Below are 20,308 nucleotides of genomic sequence, written 5' to 3'. Positions count from 1 at the left end.
TGACAGAACAGGAAGCCAGGGTACACAGATTAGGTCTTTGGCAATGTTACTGGATGAGAAATCAGGTCTCCTGATTCCTACTTTGGAATTCATTTTACCAGAGATATCCAATTATGTTTCCAAATGCACAGTCAGAAACTAGATGCATGTCAACCAAACTTTGCCTTCTTCTTTAAGAAGTGCAATGAAAAATAGCATCCAGTGAACTGATATGACTATGTGAATCAAGCATAAATAAACTAGAGAACTAAGAAAAAAGAGCCATGTATGTAAATGAAACTGTTAATCTGGATTCAGAGGATGAAGGTCTTACCTATGTGTGTGGCTCTTTGTACAGTACATTATTATAACAGACCTGCTCAATTTAGAGTTGAAAACGTTTCTGTTACCTTCTCCAGCTGGTGCTAGGACATATCTTGATCTTGTCTGCTTCCCATCAGAGTTCTTATTTGAACAGGACTGGGAACAAGATGACCACAGTGTCCACTCGCTCACCACACAATCCATTCGGCAAGGAATTTCACAAGTCACCCGTTCAGGAGGAGGAGGTACTGGGCAAAGACTCCCTGATGCATCTTCTCCTGTAATCAACCAGGTCAACAGATGCTTATTAATGGATAATCAAGGCCATTCAAGGAACATCTAGGTTCATTGCTTCTTATGTTATTTCAGTTAGCACCAAATACTTCACCTGGTATCTGAACCAACAAAATAGAAAAAAAGATGGCTTCTTAAGCTACTTTTAATATTTATGTTTTTAAAAATTCCAGGAGAAAATGTAGCACTTAGAAATATAGATTCCACAGCAAAATGACAGTTTGTCAACCTTTATAAGGACAAAGATGGCTTCTTCCAGGAAGACTTTAGCCATAGATGGCTGGAAATAACCATGACTAACACATTAACAACCATATGTAACAAATGCACACTTTTTAAAAAAATGAAGGTTGAAGTGGCCTAAAAACCCTAACTTATGTACAATCTTATAATTTTACCTCATAAAGAAGAATTGCATTATTGTAGCTCTCTTTTGGATGGTGTTACCTCTTAAGCAGAAATTTTAAGCAAGATTATCACTCAGTTTTGACCTTTTTGTGCAGTGTGGTAAATAATCTGAAAATGAAGTGTAATGAGCCAGTAGCAAAAATTTTATAATGTATTTATACAAAGTTAGCAGCCAATCTGGAATTTTTCCTGATTTTAACTATTTTCCTTTGTATAATCTAATGAATTACTAAACTAAAAATAACCATTCAAAACCAAGGCATTAAAGTCCACAATATGAAAAGGATTACCAATTTCACACTAGACCCAATGCCTTTCTATAAATACTACTTGCCGTTCTCCAATATATCATAGTATAAGCTTCTGCAGAAACTTTCAAATAATAAGGAAGGTTGTTTAACAATGAATAGTTGCTAAGGCTAAATGGAGTCATTTCTAATTTACTTTTCCCTAACTCAAAATACTACAGTGATTCTCATAACAAATTGTCCTGAAGTATATTTATACTGCATTATATTAAAATTGTTTAAAGATAATTTAATTACTATTATCCTCATCATTCATAATCTCTTCATAAAAATTAGAGGACACCAAAAAGTGACATCATTTTTTGTTTTAAATACTATAACAACATAAAATTTAGAATGGTAACTATATAGAAGAGAGGCAACTTTATCTGTGTGACTTTACAACTTTGGGTTCTCTTGTTATTATACGTCTCAAACAAACAAACAAACAAAAAAGCATGTGAAAAACTTCTTGAGAACTGCGCTGGTACCAGACCCTGGGTTTTGCACATATTATTCAGGCTTAGAATGTATTACTGATGCCTCCTAAGCAGTTCAGAGAGGAAGGGTAATCCAGCTCATCTCACAGATAATGAGTCAAAGGATCACAGAGGAAAAGTGGTTCATGATTACAAAGACATGCATTGGAATAATTTCCACATAGTTTGACTTTAAACCTTTGTTTTCCTCATTAATCATGATATGCCTAATTCCAAGCAGATGAATATTCTTTTCCTAAAGAAATAGATAAATTGAGTTTCTCTATCTGGGAGTGCTTGAAGGATAAGACAGAACACAGCTAATATCTGCCTTCATATTTGTAAATGATGCTGAGTTCTTTGACCTTGAGGCACAAATAAAACTTTTCAAGCATATTATGAGAAGAGAGATTCAAGTAGATAATCAATCTGAATATCTTCCATCAATCTCTTTCAATCTCAGTCTACTTCCAGTTTATACTGCCTACATTCTACTAATATACCCCAATAAAGCTAATGGCAGTGATTCCCTATGACAGGAGAAGGTGGTCCAAGCAAGACATCCAAGCTACATCTATTCAAAATTTAATTTATACACTTGTGACTACTATTAGCATATTTCTTGCTCATAACACTAAAGTAGTACCTTTCCAAGAACACTAAAATGAATAAGGAGTACTTATAGTAATCTTATAAAAATAGGGGGCTTGAAAAGTACTAGGTTAAAAATACTTAAGTTGGTCTCATAACTGAAGAACTTCTCAGAATGTTGAAAGTGGAAATATATATTGGCAACTTCCTCAGAGAAAAACAGGATATAATTCTTTCTGCCTTATTTCATCAGTGGCAATCCATTTCTGGGAATGTCTCTCCCCACAAAAAGACATTTTTTGTGAATATACTTCCACAAAACTCTGTATTCAAGATTTATAAAGTATCAGGTATTATATGATGAGAATATATTATGTTTAACATACGATGATGTACTTAAAATAGATTATCTATTTATCTTATCTAGAGTTTACAATTAATGATAGAAGTGAGCTATCTCCATACAAAAAAGCTAAACCCAAAAGCAATATCAAGCTGTAAAAGTGTGATTCATATAGAGAATACTGTGCTAACTGATGGATAAATGGAATTTGTCGTGGAATGACATGGACCTCTTTAGCAGGTGACAGTGGAAGGCTGGAGTGGTTGGTGATGCAGGAAGGGAAATGCCAAAAAAAGGTGCAGTGATTACAAAATTGAAATACTTGGAAGAAGCTTAATACTAAGAGTACATGAGGAGGGAAGCCTGTGTATGCCTATTTATCAGACATAAAATTCTGAAAGATCTAGATAAGTACAGGTTTTGTCTATCTTTCTTCCTTAAGTTCCAATTTGCATTGGTTTTATTATGACCTGGATAGTGTATAACAATCTCCCCAGTAATCACAAACACACAGGGTCCTCAGTATGCCCTTTTAAAAATGGTTTATTTGGATTAGAGGATGTGACAAGGGGAGAAAGAGAAAGGAAGGGGATTTTTTAAAAAGTTGTATTGTGTACATGTATCCATTCCACAATATGCCTCTAAATGCCATGTACTGCAAACATGCATATATATATATATATATATATATATATATATATATATATTGCTTTTCCTTTTCTTTTCTCCTTTCTCTCATTACAGTTTCTCTTTCCCTTTGAACAGTTTTGGCTTCTCATACCAGAGAGACAATATAATATTTACAGATGTAAATCTTATTTATTTCACTTATGAGTATGGTCTCAGCTTATATCCCTCTACCTATAAAAGGCTCAAGTTAATCTTTCTTTATGGCTGAGTAGTATTCTATTGTACAAAAACACCACATCCTTTAATCCTCAATTGATGGACATTAGAGTTGTTTCTAAGATCTAGCTATCAAAAATTATGTTGCAATAAATGTGGTCTACATATATTGCTGTAGTATGATGTTTTAAATTCTTCTGAGAAGCCACCCAGAAGGAGAACAGCTGAGTCAAATGGGACCTTTAATACTAGTTTTCTGAGAAATCTCCACACTGGTTGCACCAGTCTATGCTTCCAACAACAGAGAAGAAAGATTTTTTCCCCACAAACCCTCCAGCATTTGTTATTTGTTGGTTTCTTGATGTTAGTCATTCTTTCCAGAGTGAGACTGAACTTCAGTGGTGTGTAATTTTGCATCTCTTAAATGAGGAGTGATGTTGAATACTTTTTCATATATTTATTTGTCGTTTATATTTCTTTCTCTAAAAAGTGTGTATTCTTCTCAGCTGACCAGTTTTGAATTGGGTCTTTACATTTGGGAGGTTTCATTTTTTTGAGCTTTTTATATGTTGTTGATAATAATAATCCTTTGTCTAAGGAACAACTAACAACATTTTTTCCCACATTGTGAGTTATCTTTTCATTTTCTTAGTGGTTTCTCTTGCTGGGAAAAATCTTTTTAATAATATGAGATATCAGTTTTTGATTATTTGTGACAGTTCCTGTGTTTTATTCAGGTTTTATTCATAAAGTCTTTGTCTACATCAGTGTCTTCAAGAGTTTTACCTATTCTATCTTCCAACATATGGAAGATTGTCCATTTTAATACTTAGATCTTTGATCCATTTTTGTCTTTACTTTAGTATGTAGTGAAAGATATGAGTCAAATTTTAACCTTTGATATGTGCAAATATAGTTTTTCCAGCACCATTTATTAAAGAGGTTATCTTTCTTCCAGGGAATGTGTTTGATATCTTTGTTAAAGAAAATGCAGCTGAGTATGTCTGGAGTTGTTTCTGCATCTTCTAATCTGTTCCATTGGCCTTGGGGTCTGGTTTGTTTTGTTTGTTTGTTTGTTTGCCAGTACCATGCTGTTTCTTTCACAGTACCTTTACAGCAGAATGTGAAATCAGAGATTGTGATGCCCTCTGCCTTGCCTCTGTTGTTTAAAATTGCCTTTGCTATTCTAGGTCTCTTCTGATTCCAAATGAATTTTACAGTTGTTTTCTCTAGTTCTATAAGATATTTGTTGGAATTTTGATTGCAATTTAATTAAATCTGCATAAGACTTGGAAGTATGGCCTTTTTCATATATATTGGTTCTTCCTACCCCAGAGCAAGGGTTATTGTTCCATTTTCTGATATTATCTTTGATTTTCTTTTTCAGAGTACTGTAGTTTTCAATGTAGAAGTCTTGTATTAGGTCAGCTCATAGGTATTTCATTATTTGGATGTGACTGTGAAAAGTGTTGTTTCCCTAACTTCTCTCTCTCTGAGTTTGTTATTAGTATACAGGAATGCTATTGATTTTGACTGTTGACTTTGTATCTAGCTGCGTTACTGAATTTGTTCATTAAATCTAGCAGTATTTTTAGTGGCTTTTGGGGGTCTTTTATGTACAGTATTATGTCATTTGCAAACACTGAGAGTTTAACTTCTTCCTTTCCTATCATTCCTTTTATTTCTCTTATAAGAGTAGAGACAGTGAACATCCTTGACTTGTTCCTGATTTTAGAGAGAAAGTTTTCAGTTTTTGTCCATTTAGTATGAAATTCGATCTTGGTTTGCCATAAATGACTTTTATCAGATTGTGATAAAGACCATCTATTCCAATTTTCTGTAGGTTTTTTTTTTTTTTTTTTTTTTTTTACAAATAGGTGTTGGACTCTGTCAAAAAATTTTTCTGTTATCTATTGATATGATCAGATGGTTTTTGTTCTTGGCTCTGTTAACATAATGCATTACACTTATTGATTTAAATGTGTTGTACTGTCCTTGAATTTCTCAGATAACTCCAATTTGATCATGGTATATAACTTTCTCAATAATTTGTTGCATTCTATTTGCCAGTATCCTACTGAGAATGTTTGCATCTATGTTCATTAGGGAAATTGACGTATAGTTCTCTTCTTAGTTGAGTCTTTCTCTGGTTTTGGTAACAGGGTAATACTTGCTTCCAGGAATGAATTTGGGAATGCTGCTTCCCTTTCAATTTCATTACAGAGTTTCAGCAGTAGTGGTATTAGGTCTTCTGTAAATTTCTTACAGAATTCAGCAGTGATTATATCAAGGCCTCGGCTATCTTTGTTGGCAGTTCATTTTTTATTTCATTGATTAATATTGGCATAATTGGGATTTTTATATCTTCTTGATTCAGTTTTGGTAATTAAGATGTATTTAAGAATCTATCCATTTCTTCTGCATTTTCCAACTTACTAGAATACACATGCCCAAATTAAGTACAAATGATCTTGTGAATTTCTGCAGGGCTTATTGTGGGATCATCCTTTTCATTCCTAATTGTGTGGACTTGAGAATTTTCTTTACTTTTGATTTTGATAAAGTTGGCTAAATATTTGTCAATTTTATTTACACTTTCAAAAAAACAATTTTTGATTCGTTGATTTTTTTTGTTGTTTTCTTAGTGTACAATGCTTTATTTTCTGTTTTGATCTTTATAATTTCCTCCTTCATAAAAGCTTTTGGCTTTAACCTGATTTTCTTTTGCTAGAAGTTTGAGGTTTAACATTAAGTCATTTATTTGTGTTTGCTCTGTTTTCCTGATGTGGGCATTCATTGCTGTAAATTTCCCTGTTAGGACAATTTTCATTGTGCCCCAAAATTGTGGTATGTTGTACTGTTATTATCATTTAACTGTCTAATTTATTCTTTAGTTTCATCTGTTATCCTTTTGGCTCAGATGATTTTATTGATATTGCTATGTAAGAGCAAAAATTTAAAGCACCTGTGCCTGAATAATGTCACCTGTCCATCTTTATGGTTAGAAGTATGCTCTGATTGTATACAGAGAACCCATTACAAAAGAGAAGCATTTCACATTCCTGTTCTCATTTTCCTGGATGGATCAATGAAAATAACTAAAATATCTGGCAAGCACTGAAAATAAAGCAGCACACAGGACAGAAACTTATCCATCAAAATAATTATATAAAAGCTCTGGTAATCTAATATTATAATAAAACAATATATTTAAGAGCGAAATTGAATTCATCTTCCCAGAAGACTCTGCCAACAACTCCCAGCCCTTATCAGACACACTAAGATCAATAATGACAACTCTTTGCCTTTCCTAATGCAAAGCCTTATTCAAACCAGTTGTGACATTGGGAAAGGGTTCTGGTTTGAACTGATTACTTAGTATTTAAACAAAGTATGGTGAAATTCACATAAAGTGGAATTAATCACGTTAAAATAAACATTTCAGAGGCCTCCAGAACATACACAATAGTATAGAAATACCATCTTCTACATATTCACAAAATGTTTTCATCACTCCAAAGTAAAAGCCCAGTTCCCATCAAACAGTTTCTCCCTATTATTGCTTCCCTTCAGCCCTTTGTAATCACTAATTTACTATCTTCATAGACTGTGGCAAGTATTTCATATATATTAAATTATATAATTTGTGAACTTTTGCGTCTAGCCTCTTAAAACAATATGGTGGAAGCTCATCCACAGAGCTGTTTATTTCACTGCATTTCAGGACTGGGTAACATTCAGTTGTGTGTATTCTCCACAATCTATTAATCTGTCCATCTGTTGATGGATATGTGCACTGCTTCCATATTCTGACTATTATGCGTGTATAGAGCTGCTATAAATGACCAGGAAAATGTACTTATTTGAATACATGTTATCAATTCATTTACGTTTATGCCACTGAATGGATTTTCAGAGTCACAATCATCACCCCATTTTGTTTGCTTATGATTCTGTGGACTGTGTCATCCACAGGGAGATGACTAGGATCTGACTATGGTGCACACTGCTATTCTAAAGACTGCCTACTCCCATTTAAAAGCAAAATTACCAAGAGAAAGACTCTTTAGCATATGAATATATTAAAGACTCTTTAAGAATGTTTCCTTTTCGGCTTCAAATGTACACACTACTTAAATTATAACACATATGGCAAGGTCTCTGTGGTGACTAGTCAAATAACTATTTAAAATTTAACACAAATATCATTGATAGAGTTTAGGCTTCTATATCAAAGTAATAATCAAATCAAATATATACTATATACTATAAATCCCTTGGTGTCTCTAGATTTGTGATCTCTAAGACCATACAGATGAATACTGAGCTATCATCTCTTTTTTATAACAATTAACAAACAACATTGTCTACAATTCTTAGTTTCAGATTCTAGAGTATGAAGGCCAAAATGATAAAAGAAAAAATATATAGACAAAATAGAAATAAACCTAGACATCCACAAATCTACAGAGTGATTTGAAAAAGAAGTTAACTTTTTTAATACAAATTTCAAACTACCTACTCTTCCAAAAATAATATGTATTCAGTACTATATTGATGATTCCTCTTATATACTATTATACTATCTATGGAAAATAATGAAACAGTTATTGAACATACATGTCATAAGATTTTATGTCCTATTTAAATCTCAGAAAAGAATGCCAATAAACATTAAATAAATGCTGGCCTACAACTGAGTAAAATATCAACAGACAATAATGAGCAAATTTAGTAGAATTCATATGCATTTAATTCCATTTTGGAAATCTAAATGTTATATCTTCAAAAGCAAGTAGCCTCTGGCCACTTCTGGACTGAAATCCTAATCAGTGAAGGAAATGTTTTAAGTTAATAAAATATGAAACAAAAACTAGAGGAAAAACAGAAGCCACTTAATATTTCCAGCAAGATGATTAATGTTCCTGCTTGCTAATTTTAAAATTTAAAGTTTATTCATCTATATAGCTTACATATAAAGAAAAATAAATAAACTTGAAGTTAGGTATTATTATATTAATCATTAAAAACATCAAAATCATTAAGGTAACAATAGTACCTGATATTTAAGAAAGCTTAGAGTGGGCTTTGACTCTGGCTAATTACATTACCTGTTGTGTTTTATTGAATTATCAGTATAACACCATTTGTTTGGGGTGGAGATACACCTGAGTCATAAAAAGCCTAAAAGCTTGCACAGAGTTTTTACTGATATATTTAGTATGTACTTCAACTGCACCAGGAAAACAGATCTGTAAGGTATTACAAATTATAGTGTCATCATTTTGTTATGCTGTCTCTACATTTATATCTTACACATGCCTTTTGCTTTACATTCTTTATTCCCTATTTGGTACTTTTTTGTTGTTTTTTAAGAAAAAAAAATTAGCAGATGTTTGTAGAATATAATGATTATATTCACTGTGGGAAGACATATTAATTTTTAAGACATCTTTTTTTTTTTTTAACTTCTCTCCCCCACCTCTACCATTTCTTGGTCTCCCTTACTATTTGAGTCACATAGCTACTCGTATGATGAAGGGATTTCACAAAGTTCATTATCCAGACACCAGTTAAAATTAGCAATGAGGAAACAAGCACAAAAATATAGGCAATTTGATTATCTGGGAATTGTAAAATGTAATGGGATGAAATAGGTAATATTTTTCAAAGTTGAAAAATAAGCAGATTTTAAAAAGAAGCAATACGAAGAAATAAGTTTGTGGCCAAAAAGTAAAATGGTAAAGTAGGAACATGAAAAATAAAAGTAGAATGTATTATGCAAAAATAATATGAAATAACAAATTTCTAGATAAACATGTTTCTAAGAGCCAGTAGTTTTCTGAAATTTGATCTATGTAATAATTGTGCTCCTTTTAGAAACTGCAATTGAGCAGCCATCCCAGACCATACCATAACGGTGGTACATAATGGGATGGTGCCATACCATACTATCTCAATACCATACTGATAGCAGGTAGCACTTTATGATCATTTAAAACGTATCCAGCACAATATTTTAAGATTCTGAATGTTGCCACTCAGTTTGTTAATTCCAGGAAATGCAAACAAGACACTTAGATTTCAACTCCCATAAATTACATATGTTAATTCATTTTAATTTAACAACAATCCTATGAGATAGGAGCTGTCACTGTGTTCACTGTATGGATGAAGACCCTGAATTTCATGTAAGTTAAATAATTTTCCCCTGAGATATATCCCCAGGCCTCATTTTATTTAAGACATGGTCTCTTTAGTTTTTCAGATTTGTTTAAACTTAGGCCTTAGCCTCCCAGAGTGCTAAGATCACTGGCATGTACTACTTCATCCAGCTTAGAATTCATTTTTTAACCAAGATGTTTAATAAATCCTCATGTCTTCTATATACTCTCAGGAAAATTTAAGTACCTGGGTATATGTATCATTCTGCTTTCCCTTTACTGAACCAAACATCTAAAATCTACAATTTAAAGAAGGGAGGTTTATTGGGTTCATGGCTTCATGGAGGTATCAGTGCACAATTACTTGGCCCCGAAGTATAAGCATCATAGCGAAGTCCTGACAGAGCAAAGTTGCTCACTTGGTAACAGTCAGGCAGCAGAGAACAGAGGAAGAGCAACAGAAAAAGATCCACTTTCCAAAAATTGCCCTTAGTGACCCCCCCACCTCCTAGCAGAACTTCTTTACCTGGGCCCTCCCTACTAGTACCATATTCACCTACAAACATTAGTGAGATAATCAGTTTATGAATTTATAGCCATGATCCAATCACTTTTCCAAGAGTCTCTTAATCCAGTCAAACTGATAAAGATTGTCATGCAGCATAAGGGTCATTCTATGCAAAGTCAGTGAACTGTAAGTGCTATTGCATTCAAAATTCATGGATATTGTATTAAGTGTTACTCAAAGGAATATAAAATGCTGAAGTACTAAAATAGAATCTAGACTTTATGGGCAAATTATGAATGCTCAAAGTTTAAAAAGGATTTCATAAACTCCACAAAGTGATTAAGGGCTAAAATGTTACATTTGTTTGGTCTAGTCACATATTCCAAGGGAAGAAAACACAATTTTCTGTGTATGCAAAACTTGAAATTACTCATTATGACTCAAGTGTGGGGAAGGAAAAAAAAATGTTTTTTTTTGTTTTTTTTTTTTTTGTTTTTTGTTTTTTTTTCCCTTAAAAACATTAACTGCTCACAAGCCCCAGTGGGGCAAATTAGTGTCCTAAGAAGGCATTCATTTAAGTAACAGAGGTCTCTCTCTCACTCCCCCACCTCTCATTTTTTCTGTAGTGGGGATTAAATCCAGGATCTCACAGACAACAATAAATATTCTACCACTGAGCCATATGTTCAGTTATTTTTGGTTTTATTTTAAGACAATCTCTGTAAGTTTTCCAAGCTGGCCTTGAATTTACAATCCTGTTTTCACCTTCCAAGTACCTGGAATTACTGATATACACCAGCACAACCTGCTCATTTTCTTAAAAATGTTTCTCCCCTTTCTTTTGTTCCTTTCTCCTGGATTGTCAAAGAAACAGGTGCACACCACTGTTACCTATCCTTTTGTGAATTTTTCTAGTTCTATAAATGAATTATTTCCATCAAACCGATACTTGTATATTCTAACCAAGTCTTTAAAAGTGCACCTGCATCAACTGTTGATTTCTACATTCCCTGTCACGGTTCTGATTTTCTAGTCCACACTCTTCACACCCACCTATATCTGACTTGAAACAAGTTCCAGTTTCTGTAAAGTCAGCATTTCCAAAAATCCCACATCATAAATTTGGAGAAGATGAGGAAGACCTGGCAAACTCACATCTACTCTGTGACTAAACACTGCCTCACTCTTTTGGTTTTTGCTTTCGCTGAAACTCATAATGTAATTCACTTACACACATTTCTTCAGCATATCATCCCATCTACAGAGATAAGGGAGGTCATGAACAGTAGTACAACTATTCTTTTCTCCACATTTTGCCAGTTTTCTCCTTTCTAACTTAGGATATTGGCCAATGGTGGGTTGTGCCTTATGCTAACATTGTATATTCTGAGACTTGTGGCTTTCCTCATTGATATATGAAGGGAAGTATTTAGAATTTATTAAATATTTTTGCCTCCTAAAACTTGCTCCTGTGTATGGATGCCTAATTTGGACAGGACTTAGAAATGACAAGTCAAGATGCCATTTTTGTCACAATGACTTTCTGCCTCTTTCTGCCTCCAAGCACAATAATCCTAACTTTTCAAGACTCAGAGAGTTCCTCAGAAATCACCAGGGTAGAGAGGTCTCATTTAAAAGGACACAGAAGAAAACAAGAGTACCAATTTATCTCAAAAGTAGTCCAATGATACCTGTTTAATGTGGAAGCCTAGCTTCCCATGACACTTTTGCAGAGAAACTTCATTATTTTAAAAAGATAAATCCAGAATGACAACTATGGAATAGATAAGTCCCCTTTGTAATGTAATGACTGCTTCTTCAAATTTGGTGCAAATAAGCAGTTCATATGATGCACAAAGAATTTCATGAGTTTTTGTGACATATAGAGTCTCTGCCATAGTTGCTGATTTTGTAGACCTGAGATGCCTTTGAAACTGACAAAAACATAATTTCGGAAAATTATTAGGTCTTTTCAGGATCCAAATGAGTGGAGTAATTTGCTAAAGGGACAGTACTATCATCCTATGTACTATTCAGTCTGCTGATGCATCAAAGAAACTTTGGTAAAATAACATTTAGAAAATTGTAAAGTTCCATTTATATATAATGTTTTTATTACTGGTGAAATTGAGAATAAAGAACATTCCAAATAGACTAATAATCTGGGTCAAAGACACTATGTTTTTTACACCAGTGTTGATAAAATGGCACAAGTACTAAAATGACTAAGAAAACTCAAAAAATTAATAATTTTGTCTATGTATTTAGCTAGCTTTGGAATAAAAGATGAGGACCTGCTTGAACATGAGATCCACCATTAAACAGTATTTCAAGTTATCTATAAGTTTCTCAAACATCTGAAACATCAGTACTTTTAAGTTAGATTATGTTAAATCAGTTACTTTTATTTTAGATTAGATTATGTTAGGTAAATAAAATAAATTGATAACATCTTAGTATATAACAATCATTTCTCTGTGTAAATAACCTTCCTAAAAGAGGGCCAAACATGGTGATGCACACTTGAAATCCCCAGCACTCGGGAGGCTGAGGCATGAGCTTCACCATTTGTTCAAGGCCAGCCTGGGCTACACAGGGAGGTAAAGCCCAGCCAGGGCTATGTAGCAAGACCTTGTCTCATGAAAATCAAAAGAAAGAAAAATAATAATAATTACCCTTCACAGGCAATGTATGATAATTTATTTACCACTATATTGCGCAATTCAGAGCTCTCATATTTCTCTGTGATAAATAACAAAATCAATGCATTTTTGACCATATAATAGAACAATTTCCTAAGGACAAATTTTTAGAAATAGAAAAACAAAGTCAAGGAATATGAACTTTAAGATTCTTGCAAGAAAAAAAGCTATCAATTTGCCCTTCTCCATCATTTATCATCATTCAGAACTCCCAAATTTAGATATGAGTAAAATTTACTTTTTGCACTGTAGAGTTCTACGGGTTTTGGCAGAAAATCCTGCATACAGCACTGCAGTCATGACAGATTCATTCTGCCCCCACAAAAACATTGCTATTCCTGCCCCTTTAAAACCAACTTCTCCAAGTCTAGCCCTCAGTAATCATGGATCTGTTTTTGTCTATACTTGTGCTCTTTTCCCAAAATGCCACGTAAGTAAAATGACAGTGCGTGTACCTGTGGGTCGTACTTCTTTCACACAGCAAAGTGCATGTGGAGTTCACACATATTGCTGCATCTGCCAATAATTCATTCTTTTCTGTTACTGAATGGTACTGCATTGTACGAAGACAATACATTTTCTTATCCATTTCCCTGCTGACGCATGTTTGGATTGTTCCCAGGTTTGGGCTATGGTAAATAAAGCTGTCAGGCAGCTTTTTCTGTTAATTAACTTATCTCTGGTAAATAAGAATGGGATTGCTAAATTGTACAGAAAGTATAGATTTTAGAACTGGTGGAACTGAGTTCCAAAGCAGCTGCACCATTTTACTTTCCCTTGAGCAAATGTTTGAGAATTCTGGTTGCTGTGTACTCATAGCAACAGTGAATGTGACCATTTGTCTTGGTTCTTTAATTTTCATCATTGTTTTAGGTCTATAACAATATTAACATTGTAACTTTGGTTTGCATTTCCTAATAACTAATGACACTCAGTGTCTTTTTATGAATTTATTTTCCATTTGAGTATCTTAACTGGTGAAAGATACTTTCAAGTCTATTTTTAAACTGAGAGGTTACCTTTATACTGTTGCTATGTTTTAAAAGTTCTATATATATTTCAGGTATAATTTTTTGTCAATATGTGATTTGCAAATATATTAACACAATTTGAGGTTTTTACTTTATTTTAAAAGTGTCTTCTGCAAAATAAGTTTTAACTTTGCTCATCTGATTTTTCAACTCTTTTAGATTAATGTTTTGATGCTTAATAAAGTTGTTTGAAGAAGGCAAATTTCATAAATAAAAAGCAATACATTACTTTCTGGAAAGAAGTAAATCTTATCCATTAAGATCTAGAATGTCATAACTTTGAATGGGAAGAATTCTCAAATTTATGTGCTTTTCTATATAATACCAACACCAGTTTTTCACATATGATATTAGAGAATTCTTTCCAAGACAAATATTTACTAATATTGCGGAGATTCTAGCATGATAATGTAATACTGATAAGAAGATGGTCTAGTCTTTTATAACTTTACATCTAACACCTGACAAAATGTTGTTCACCTAGTTTGACTCTCAATGAATTCTGGTTAAAAGAACAATGGCGAATCAAAGGAAAAAAATGTCCATTTTCGTGTAAGATATACTTTTTAACAATAGTGCATTCATCCCGACCCTTATAGGCCAGGGTTATCATTCAACATTAACTGAGAGGCATAAGGAACTCTGGAGTCAGGCTGCCTGACTTAAAACCCAGCCTGTGTCACTTATTTGTTAATACTCCTAAACTTCTTAGTGCCCTTGTTGGTACAGTGAAGACTACTATTTCATAGGGTAGACTACTATTTCTTGTGGTGACAAGAGTATATATTTCATTGGACCTGGATTCTTCTAAGACAGGTTATTATAAGAATTCAATCACTGGATATAATTAAATCCCTAAGAAGGGAGTGAGGTTCAAAATAATAATTAATAGATTTTAAAATATAAGTGTTGTTAGTAATATATTAAAGTCACAGACTATTTCCATTCTAATAAACGTATAAGACAGGCTTCTAGGAAACATGACTTTGAATAAGTACAAAGAAAGCAAAATAAGCTTGCTTTTTTCTTGAGTTGCTGGGAGTTGATTTTTTTATGCTGAATCACAAGCTTACTTACTATACAGCAACTATGGTATTGCCAGATCTTGTCTCTAGATTCCGTACATTCTGGATCTATGAAATAATTTATACTTAATTAACATCTATGGATTCTTACACTGAGGAAGAAATCTACAAAAACAAAACATTTTAAAGTAGGAAAATCTCCTTTACTATAACTCTTACGAAACAACCATTGTGTTCCATTTCCCCTTAAAAAGTGTTGTTGTTGATACCTTTTCCAGTTCCTGATCCTCTAGAAATTAAATTGCTCCTATTCAATTTTTTGGAACATGATAGGGGTCTAATGACGACCTATGTGTGATATGAAAGAAATAAAATAAAACAGAAAACTACACAACTACAGTAAAGGTTTATAGTGGTAAACTAGGAGAGAATCATGCTACTTAATTTTCTCATCAAAATGCTGTAAACTAATTTCAGACTCTAAAATAATGGTTGCACTTTTCTGATTTCTTTTACAGACTTACCTCAGATATGAGACTATAATATTGTATACCAGAAAGCATAGAAACTAATGTTCAGAACATGTTTGATGTTTCATCCAGCAGAATTTGAGACTGAAACAGAAAACAATTCTAAAAAGCTTAATTTAGTCGTTACTGATGCCTGACAAATGTGAAAAATAAAATAACCAAGTGAACATTAGGCAGGTAATAATTAGAAAAACAGAATGGTAAAAGAATAAACACAGAAGGCAGAATTCGAAAGTAGTTATTCAAGCCAAGTTGATGTCAGTTAGAAATCTGCATACGTAATGAACAAAGATGTTCCACACATATCAATCACGTGAATTGCAGGCAGCCTGAGAATATATACATTTTTGTGATAATTATTTTTCATATGGTATATCTCAAGTATTCTCTGACTGATTCAGATACCCTTTTATAGTGAATAAATTGTGAAAGTGCAATAAACTCTATCTGCCTCAAACTATTACTCCATAAAATAACTCAATCTTGCACTACCTTTTCTTAGTCTAGAAAGTTTTAGAAAAAATAACTTTGTCATAAAAAATTTAAAACATAAATCAAATGCATGCTGAGATGTTTCAAAGAATAAGGAATAAACTTAAGCAAATTTTTCAAAAGTCCAAGGTCCTTTTATTGATCCAGTGCCCAAATTCTCAACACTTCATAACAGTAATGATGACATTTAATCCAAGCTCTATGCTCATTTGAAAGTCATGTTTTACTTTTTCTGCACTGAGCTGGAAAAGACACATATTCTTATTTAATTAAATAAACACTACTTTATTAATATTGCTTTACTTAAGATGTCAAATTCTTAATTATATCAATAATTATATTGATATTTATTGCCTTCATTCCTGATATCTTTGAAAGTAATATAAAAACATTAGATATTTATGGTCCTTTATCTTATTCAGGCAGCTGCACTAGCACTTACTAAATTATTTGTACACAAGCTCTTACTTCCTAGGATATAATAAATGGTGGAAAACATCTGCTTAATAAGTCTAATTATTATATAATGTTGTTTAAGTCTCTACTCCACTATATTACTTGCTTAGCTAGAAAAAATGAGACATTTTAGGTATATCTCAATCTAGAACTGTATCTTACTTATATAAAAGTTTAATAAATGCTAGTTTTACTCAACTGAGCACAACTAGCTAAGCACAAATTAAGCTCTATAGAGCTGGTAAAAACTGAGGAAATTTTCAAATACCCATGAATTTATCAGCATCAATATGCCTGGTCACGATCCTACTCTAAGTATTGGAAGCAGACAGACCTGCTTAGAATTCTAGCTTGCCCTTATTCACTGCATACCTCTGAACAAGTTATTTAATCTCTACAAATATTGGTTTATTCATCTAAATATGTGAATGGTTTTCAAGAATATATTATAGGAGGTATGTGATTATTAAGTGAGTGATGACTAAATGAGGTAAGAGTAACCTAACAGACATACAGTAAGCGTTTAATGAAGACAGTGAGGTAATGATGACAATGATGACACATGTCTACCACCTTTATTAATCCCTTTGCATTTTGGATAGCTTCATTGGCGAGTCAGTGACATGTTATTATAACACAGGTAAGGGGAAGAGAGAGTGCAGAATACCACCGATGCCCTTAAAGTCGTGTAGGCAAAGCTTTGCAAGCAACATCTGATTTGTCAGTGTGCTTGCATTGGCAGTTAGGTTTTCCCTTCCAGGATTCTAATTTTGCTTGAGGTAATATTCTATTAGCATACATTTCCTCAGGGATAATGCTGAGAAAAAATGCTGGATGGCAGAAGGGACATGTCAAAAGAAAAATTTTGCAACGGTGTCTCTCATTTAAGTAATCAAAAATGACTGAAAGTGCCAACACAGTGACAGAAGAATTTTCACAGAAGAGTTAAATCCCCATTGATTATGCTTCTGGAAAGACACAGAAAGGAACTTTCCCTGAGGCAATAGAGGGAGGTTATATAGGCAGTGCTATGTGAACCTTTATAAAAATATGAGCACTGACACTGGCAATCTGAGCATCTGATGCATGATTCTGCTTGCAGACTTTACCTGATGTGACTTTCCTCTTCTAGGTTATAGGAATCAGCCAAGCTCAGGAAACCACATTTTCCTTCCAAGTGAAAAATCATAAACTATGAAATCTTAATTATCAACCCATTCAGTACATTCAGTCAAAGTTAACTTACAAAATCTGTCCTGGACTTGACAAACCCATCTTTGGACATCTGCACACCATGCCACACATTTTTCAACTCTGAAATAATTGTATTGTGTTTACTGTCAAACTGTGAGAGAAATTTTTACAGTTAATATATATGAATTTCAGTAACATGGAAAAGGAAATCTGTTTCATTTGCCTCATTCATTGTTTCACCTACATTGTCAAACCTATCAGAAATAATTTTTGTCCACTCTGCCAAACTGATTTGTAGAAACAGAAAAAGAATCTAAGGGATAAATTTATTTCAACCCACAAAGAATCCTAAAATTGCAGAAAATGATATTCTTTATTTAATTTAAGTAATATTCTTCAATTCTATTCATTACTCAGATGATTATAATGGTAGAGAATATCATGACAATTGCTTGTAGCAAAATTTTTTATACTTTTACCTATGGAGGAATATGTAAACAGAGAAGTATATTAGAACTTTCAGTGTTAATCTATATTTAAAACCCAAGCATAACTTGATAACATTTTAAATATAGAATGCATGAAGTTCATAAAATATGAGTGTGACTGCATTACTATTTCTAACTTATTTTGCCCTCAACAAAATCCACCTTTAAATTCTTATTTATTATGTATTTTATTCAACTGAGTATACAGACAGAAAATACAGTAAAGCTTCACTAATTTCATAAAATATTGAAACACTGACACTGCAAATAGAATTTCACTATCTTTTATATACTTCTAAGTGTATCTCTTAGTTTAATCTAAAACTTATTTAACAAACATATAATTTTTAAGGCCCTTATGTAGATAAATTCCCTTTAGTATTTTAGAGAAGAAACGTTTGAAATGTGAGAATATTACTTTCACTTGTTCAAAAAAAGTCAGAAAACTTGATTCCAAAGTTTAAAATATTAGAGAAACAACAAATATGTTAATATCTTGCCCTCTTACAAGCTTTAAAAAAGAGCCAAATTGTCTTCCAAGGAAATAAAGACGCTTCTTTTTTTTTTTTTTTTTTTTTTTTTTGTAACAGGTATCAAACTCATGACCTTGCAATTACAAGGCAGGCACTTATACCACTGAGCTAAATCCACAGGTCAAGATTTCTTCTTTATAATCAAATTTATTAGATAATCATTGAAAAACCCATTGTAATGTTCTACCTTCCCAATTAATAAGTTCACTCCTGTTTTGGAAGGCACTGGAGTTCTCCAGGTCAACCTTTATTAATCCATTTAGATTTGGGTAACGGTTTTTATATGTCTACCAATCTTTACTATTTTTTTAGATTGTGCCTAAATTTACTGCAAACATAACCTAATCTATGAAAGAAAGACTATTGTGATGTAGGAGACAAGAAAAAAAGCATAGAAAACAATAGCTGCACTAAAAGGCAAAGCTTGAGAGGCACCAGCACGGCTTCTTTGCAGTTAGATATGTCTGTCTGGAATTCAGATGTGTCCTTGGGGGAGTATTCAGTGAGGGCAACCTTTTATTCTATCAACATTTTGAGTAGCCCAGTTTCAGAATTCATAAACCATTTTTTGGAATCCACAAGTTTTATAGAATTGGATAAGAAAAATTAGGTTAAAAGTGCTTGGCTCTCTCTTTATGTTCTACAAAAAGCATGGTTTCTGACACAAATATCTATTATATGTAACAAAAGAGATGTTTACAAGAATTCATATTCTTATCTCACTATGTCAATTTCTACTTGCTTCATGGTATGAATGTCAGCAACATTATATTATAAACATGGAGAAGGTGGTAAACAGAAAGAAAACCCAGGTAAATAAGCATGGTGATGACGTTAACTATGTAAGTAAAATGTATGAAGAAGTACACACTACCATAGAGTCCTTGGGACAGTGCTGTTACTTAGAATCAGAGCCTTCTATGTATTAATTTATTTTCCTCTAGTTTGAAATACATTCACTATGATGCCCATTCTGGTTTGGCTATTATCTTCTTTGGAAGTCCTGTAATGTTTACAATGTTTAGGTTTTATTGGTCTTGTTCTCTATGGTTTTGTTCAACTTTATAATACCTAATGAAATAGACAATCCTTTTTAAGGAAGTAAGAGACATTATGGTAACCATTGTCAATAACCTTGTACTCTGTTTTTTACATCATGTGCTATGTTTATCCTTGGTTTTGACTGACAGCTTTGTTTTGCCATATTTGACTTTATTCTCTTCCCCCAAAAATTAATAAGAACTAAGGAGTAATAAAACCCAAAATGTGTAAATTTTGTTGTAAAAAAAGAAAGGAAAAAAAAGTGCTGTAAAGTATACAATTGCAAGTGTGTTTAGGGGTGTTAAATAAATGCCCATATTAATGTTTTTGGTTGGATCATTGAACACAACCGCTTGCAGTCTCATTGTTTGAATGTCCACTTTGTATGCTTTGATACTGTGACTTGAGCAACTGTCTCTAGGATGATAATTGTAACCTATTAACTGGTGATTTCTTACTGTTTTTTTTTTGTAGTTCTGTATTAATTGTACCCTTACACTGCTTTGTTTTGTTTTGTTTTTTCTCTTTTTCCTTTTAAATAAAATTTAAAAAAAACACTCACCTGCAAATTCTATCTCAAAACAAAATGCAAT

At 32.8% G+C, this 20,308-nt stretch overlaps 1 protein-coding gene across 1 annotated transcript in view; it reads right to left on the bottom strand.

The window, feature by feature from the left end:
* The window catches only part of Thsd7b (thrombospondin type 1 domain containing 7B), an 823,364-nt gene that overhangs the window by 374,825 nt on the left and 428,231 nt on the right, over positions 1 to 20,308 (bottom strand). The window contains exon 8 of the mRNA XM_063259013.1: positions 390 to 581. Coding sequence (XP_063115083.1) covers positions 390 to 581 — 192 coding nt within the window. The remainder of the gene's footprint in view (positions 1 to 389; positions 582 to 20,308) is intronic.

The sequence above is a fragment of the Cavia porcellus genome, unplaced genomic scaffold (genome assembly GCF_034190915.1).
Source record: "Cavia porcellus strain 051 isolate PalLab524CR breed Dunkin Hartley unplaced genomic scaffold, mCavPor4.1 scaffold_12, whole genome shotgun sequence".
Lineage (NCBI taxonomy): Eukaryota > Metazoa > Chordata > Mammalia > Rodentia > Caviidae > Cavia > Cavia porcellus.
The sequence above is the reverse complement of the archived record's forward strand: the minus strand, read 5'-3'. Positions and strand labels throughout refer to the sequence as shown.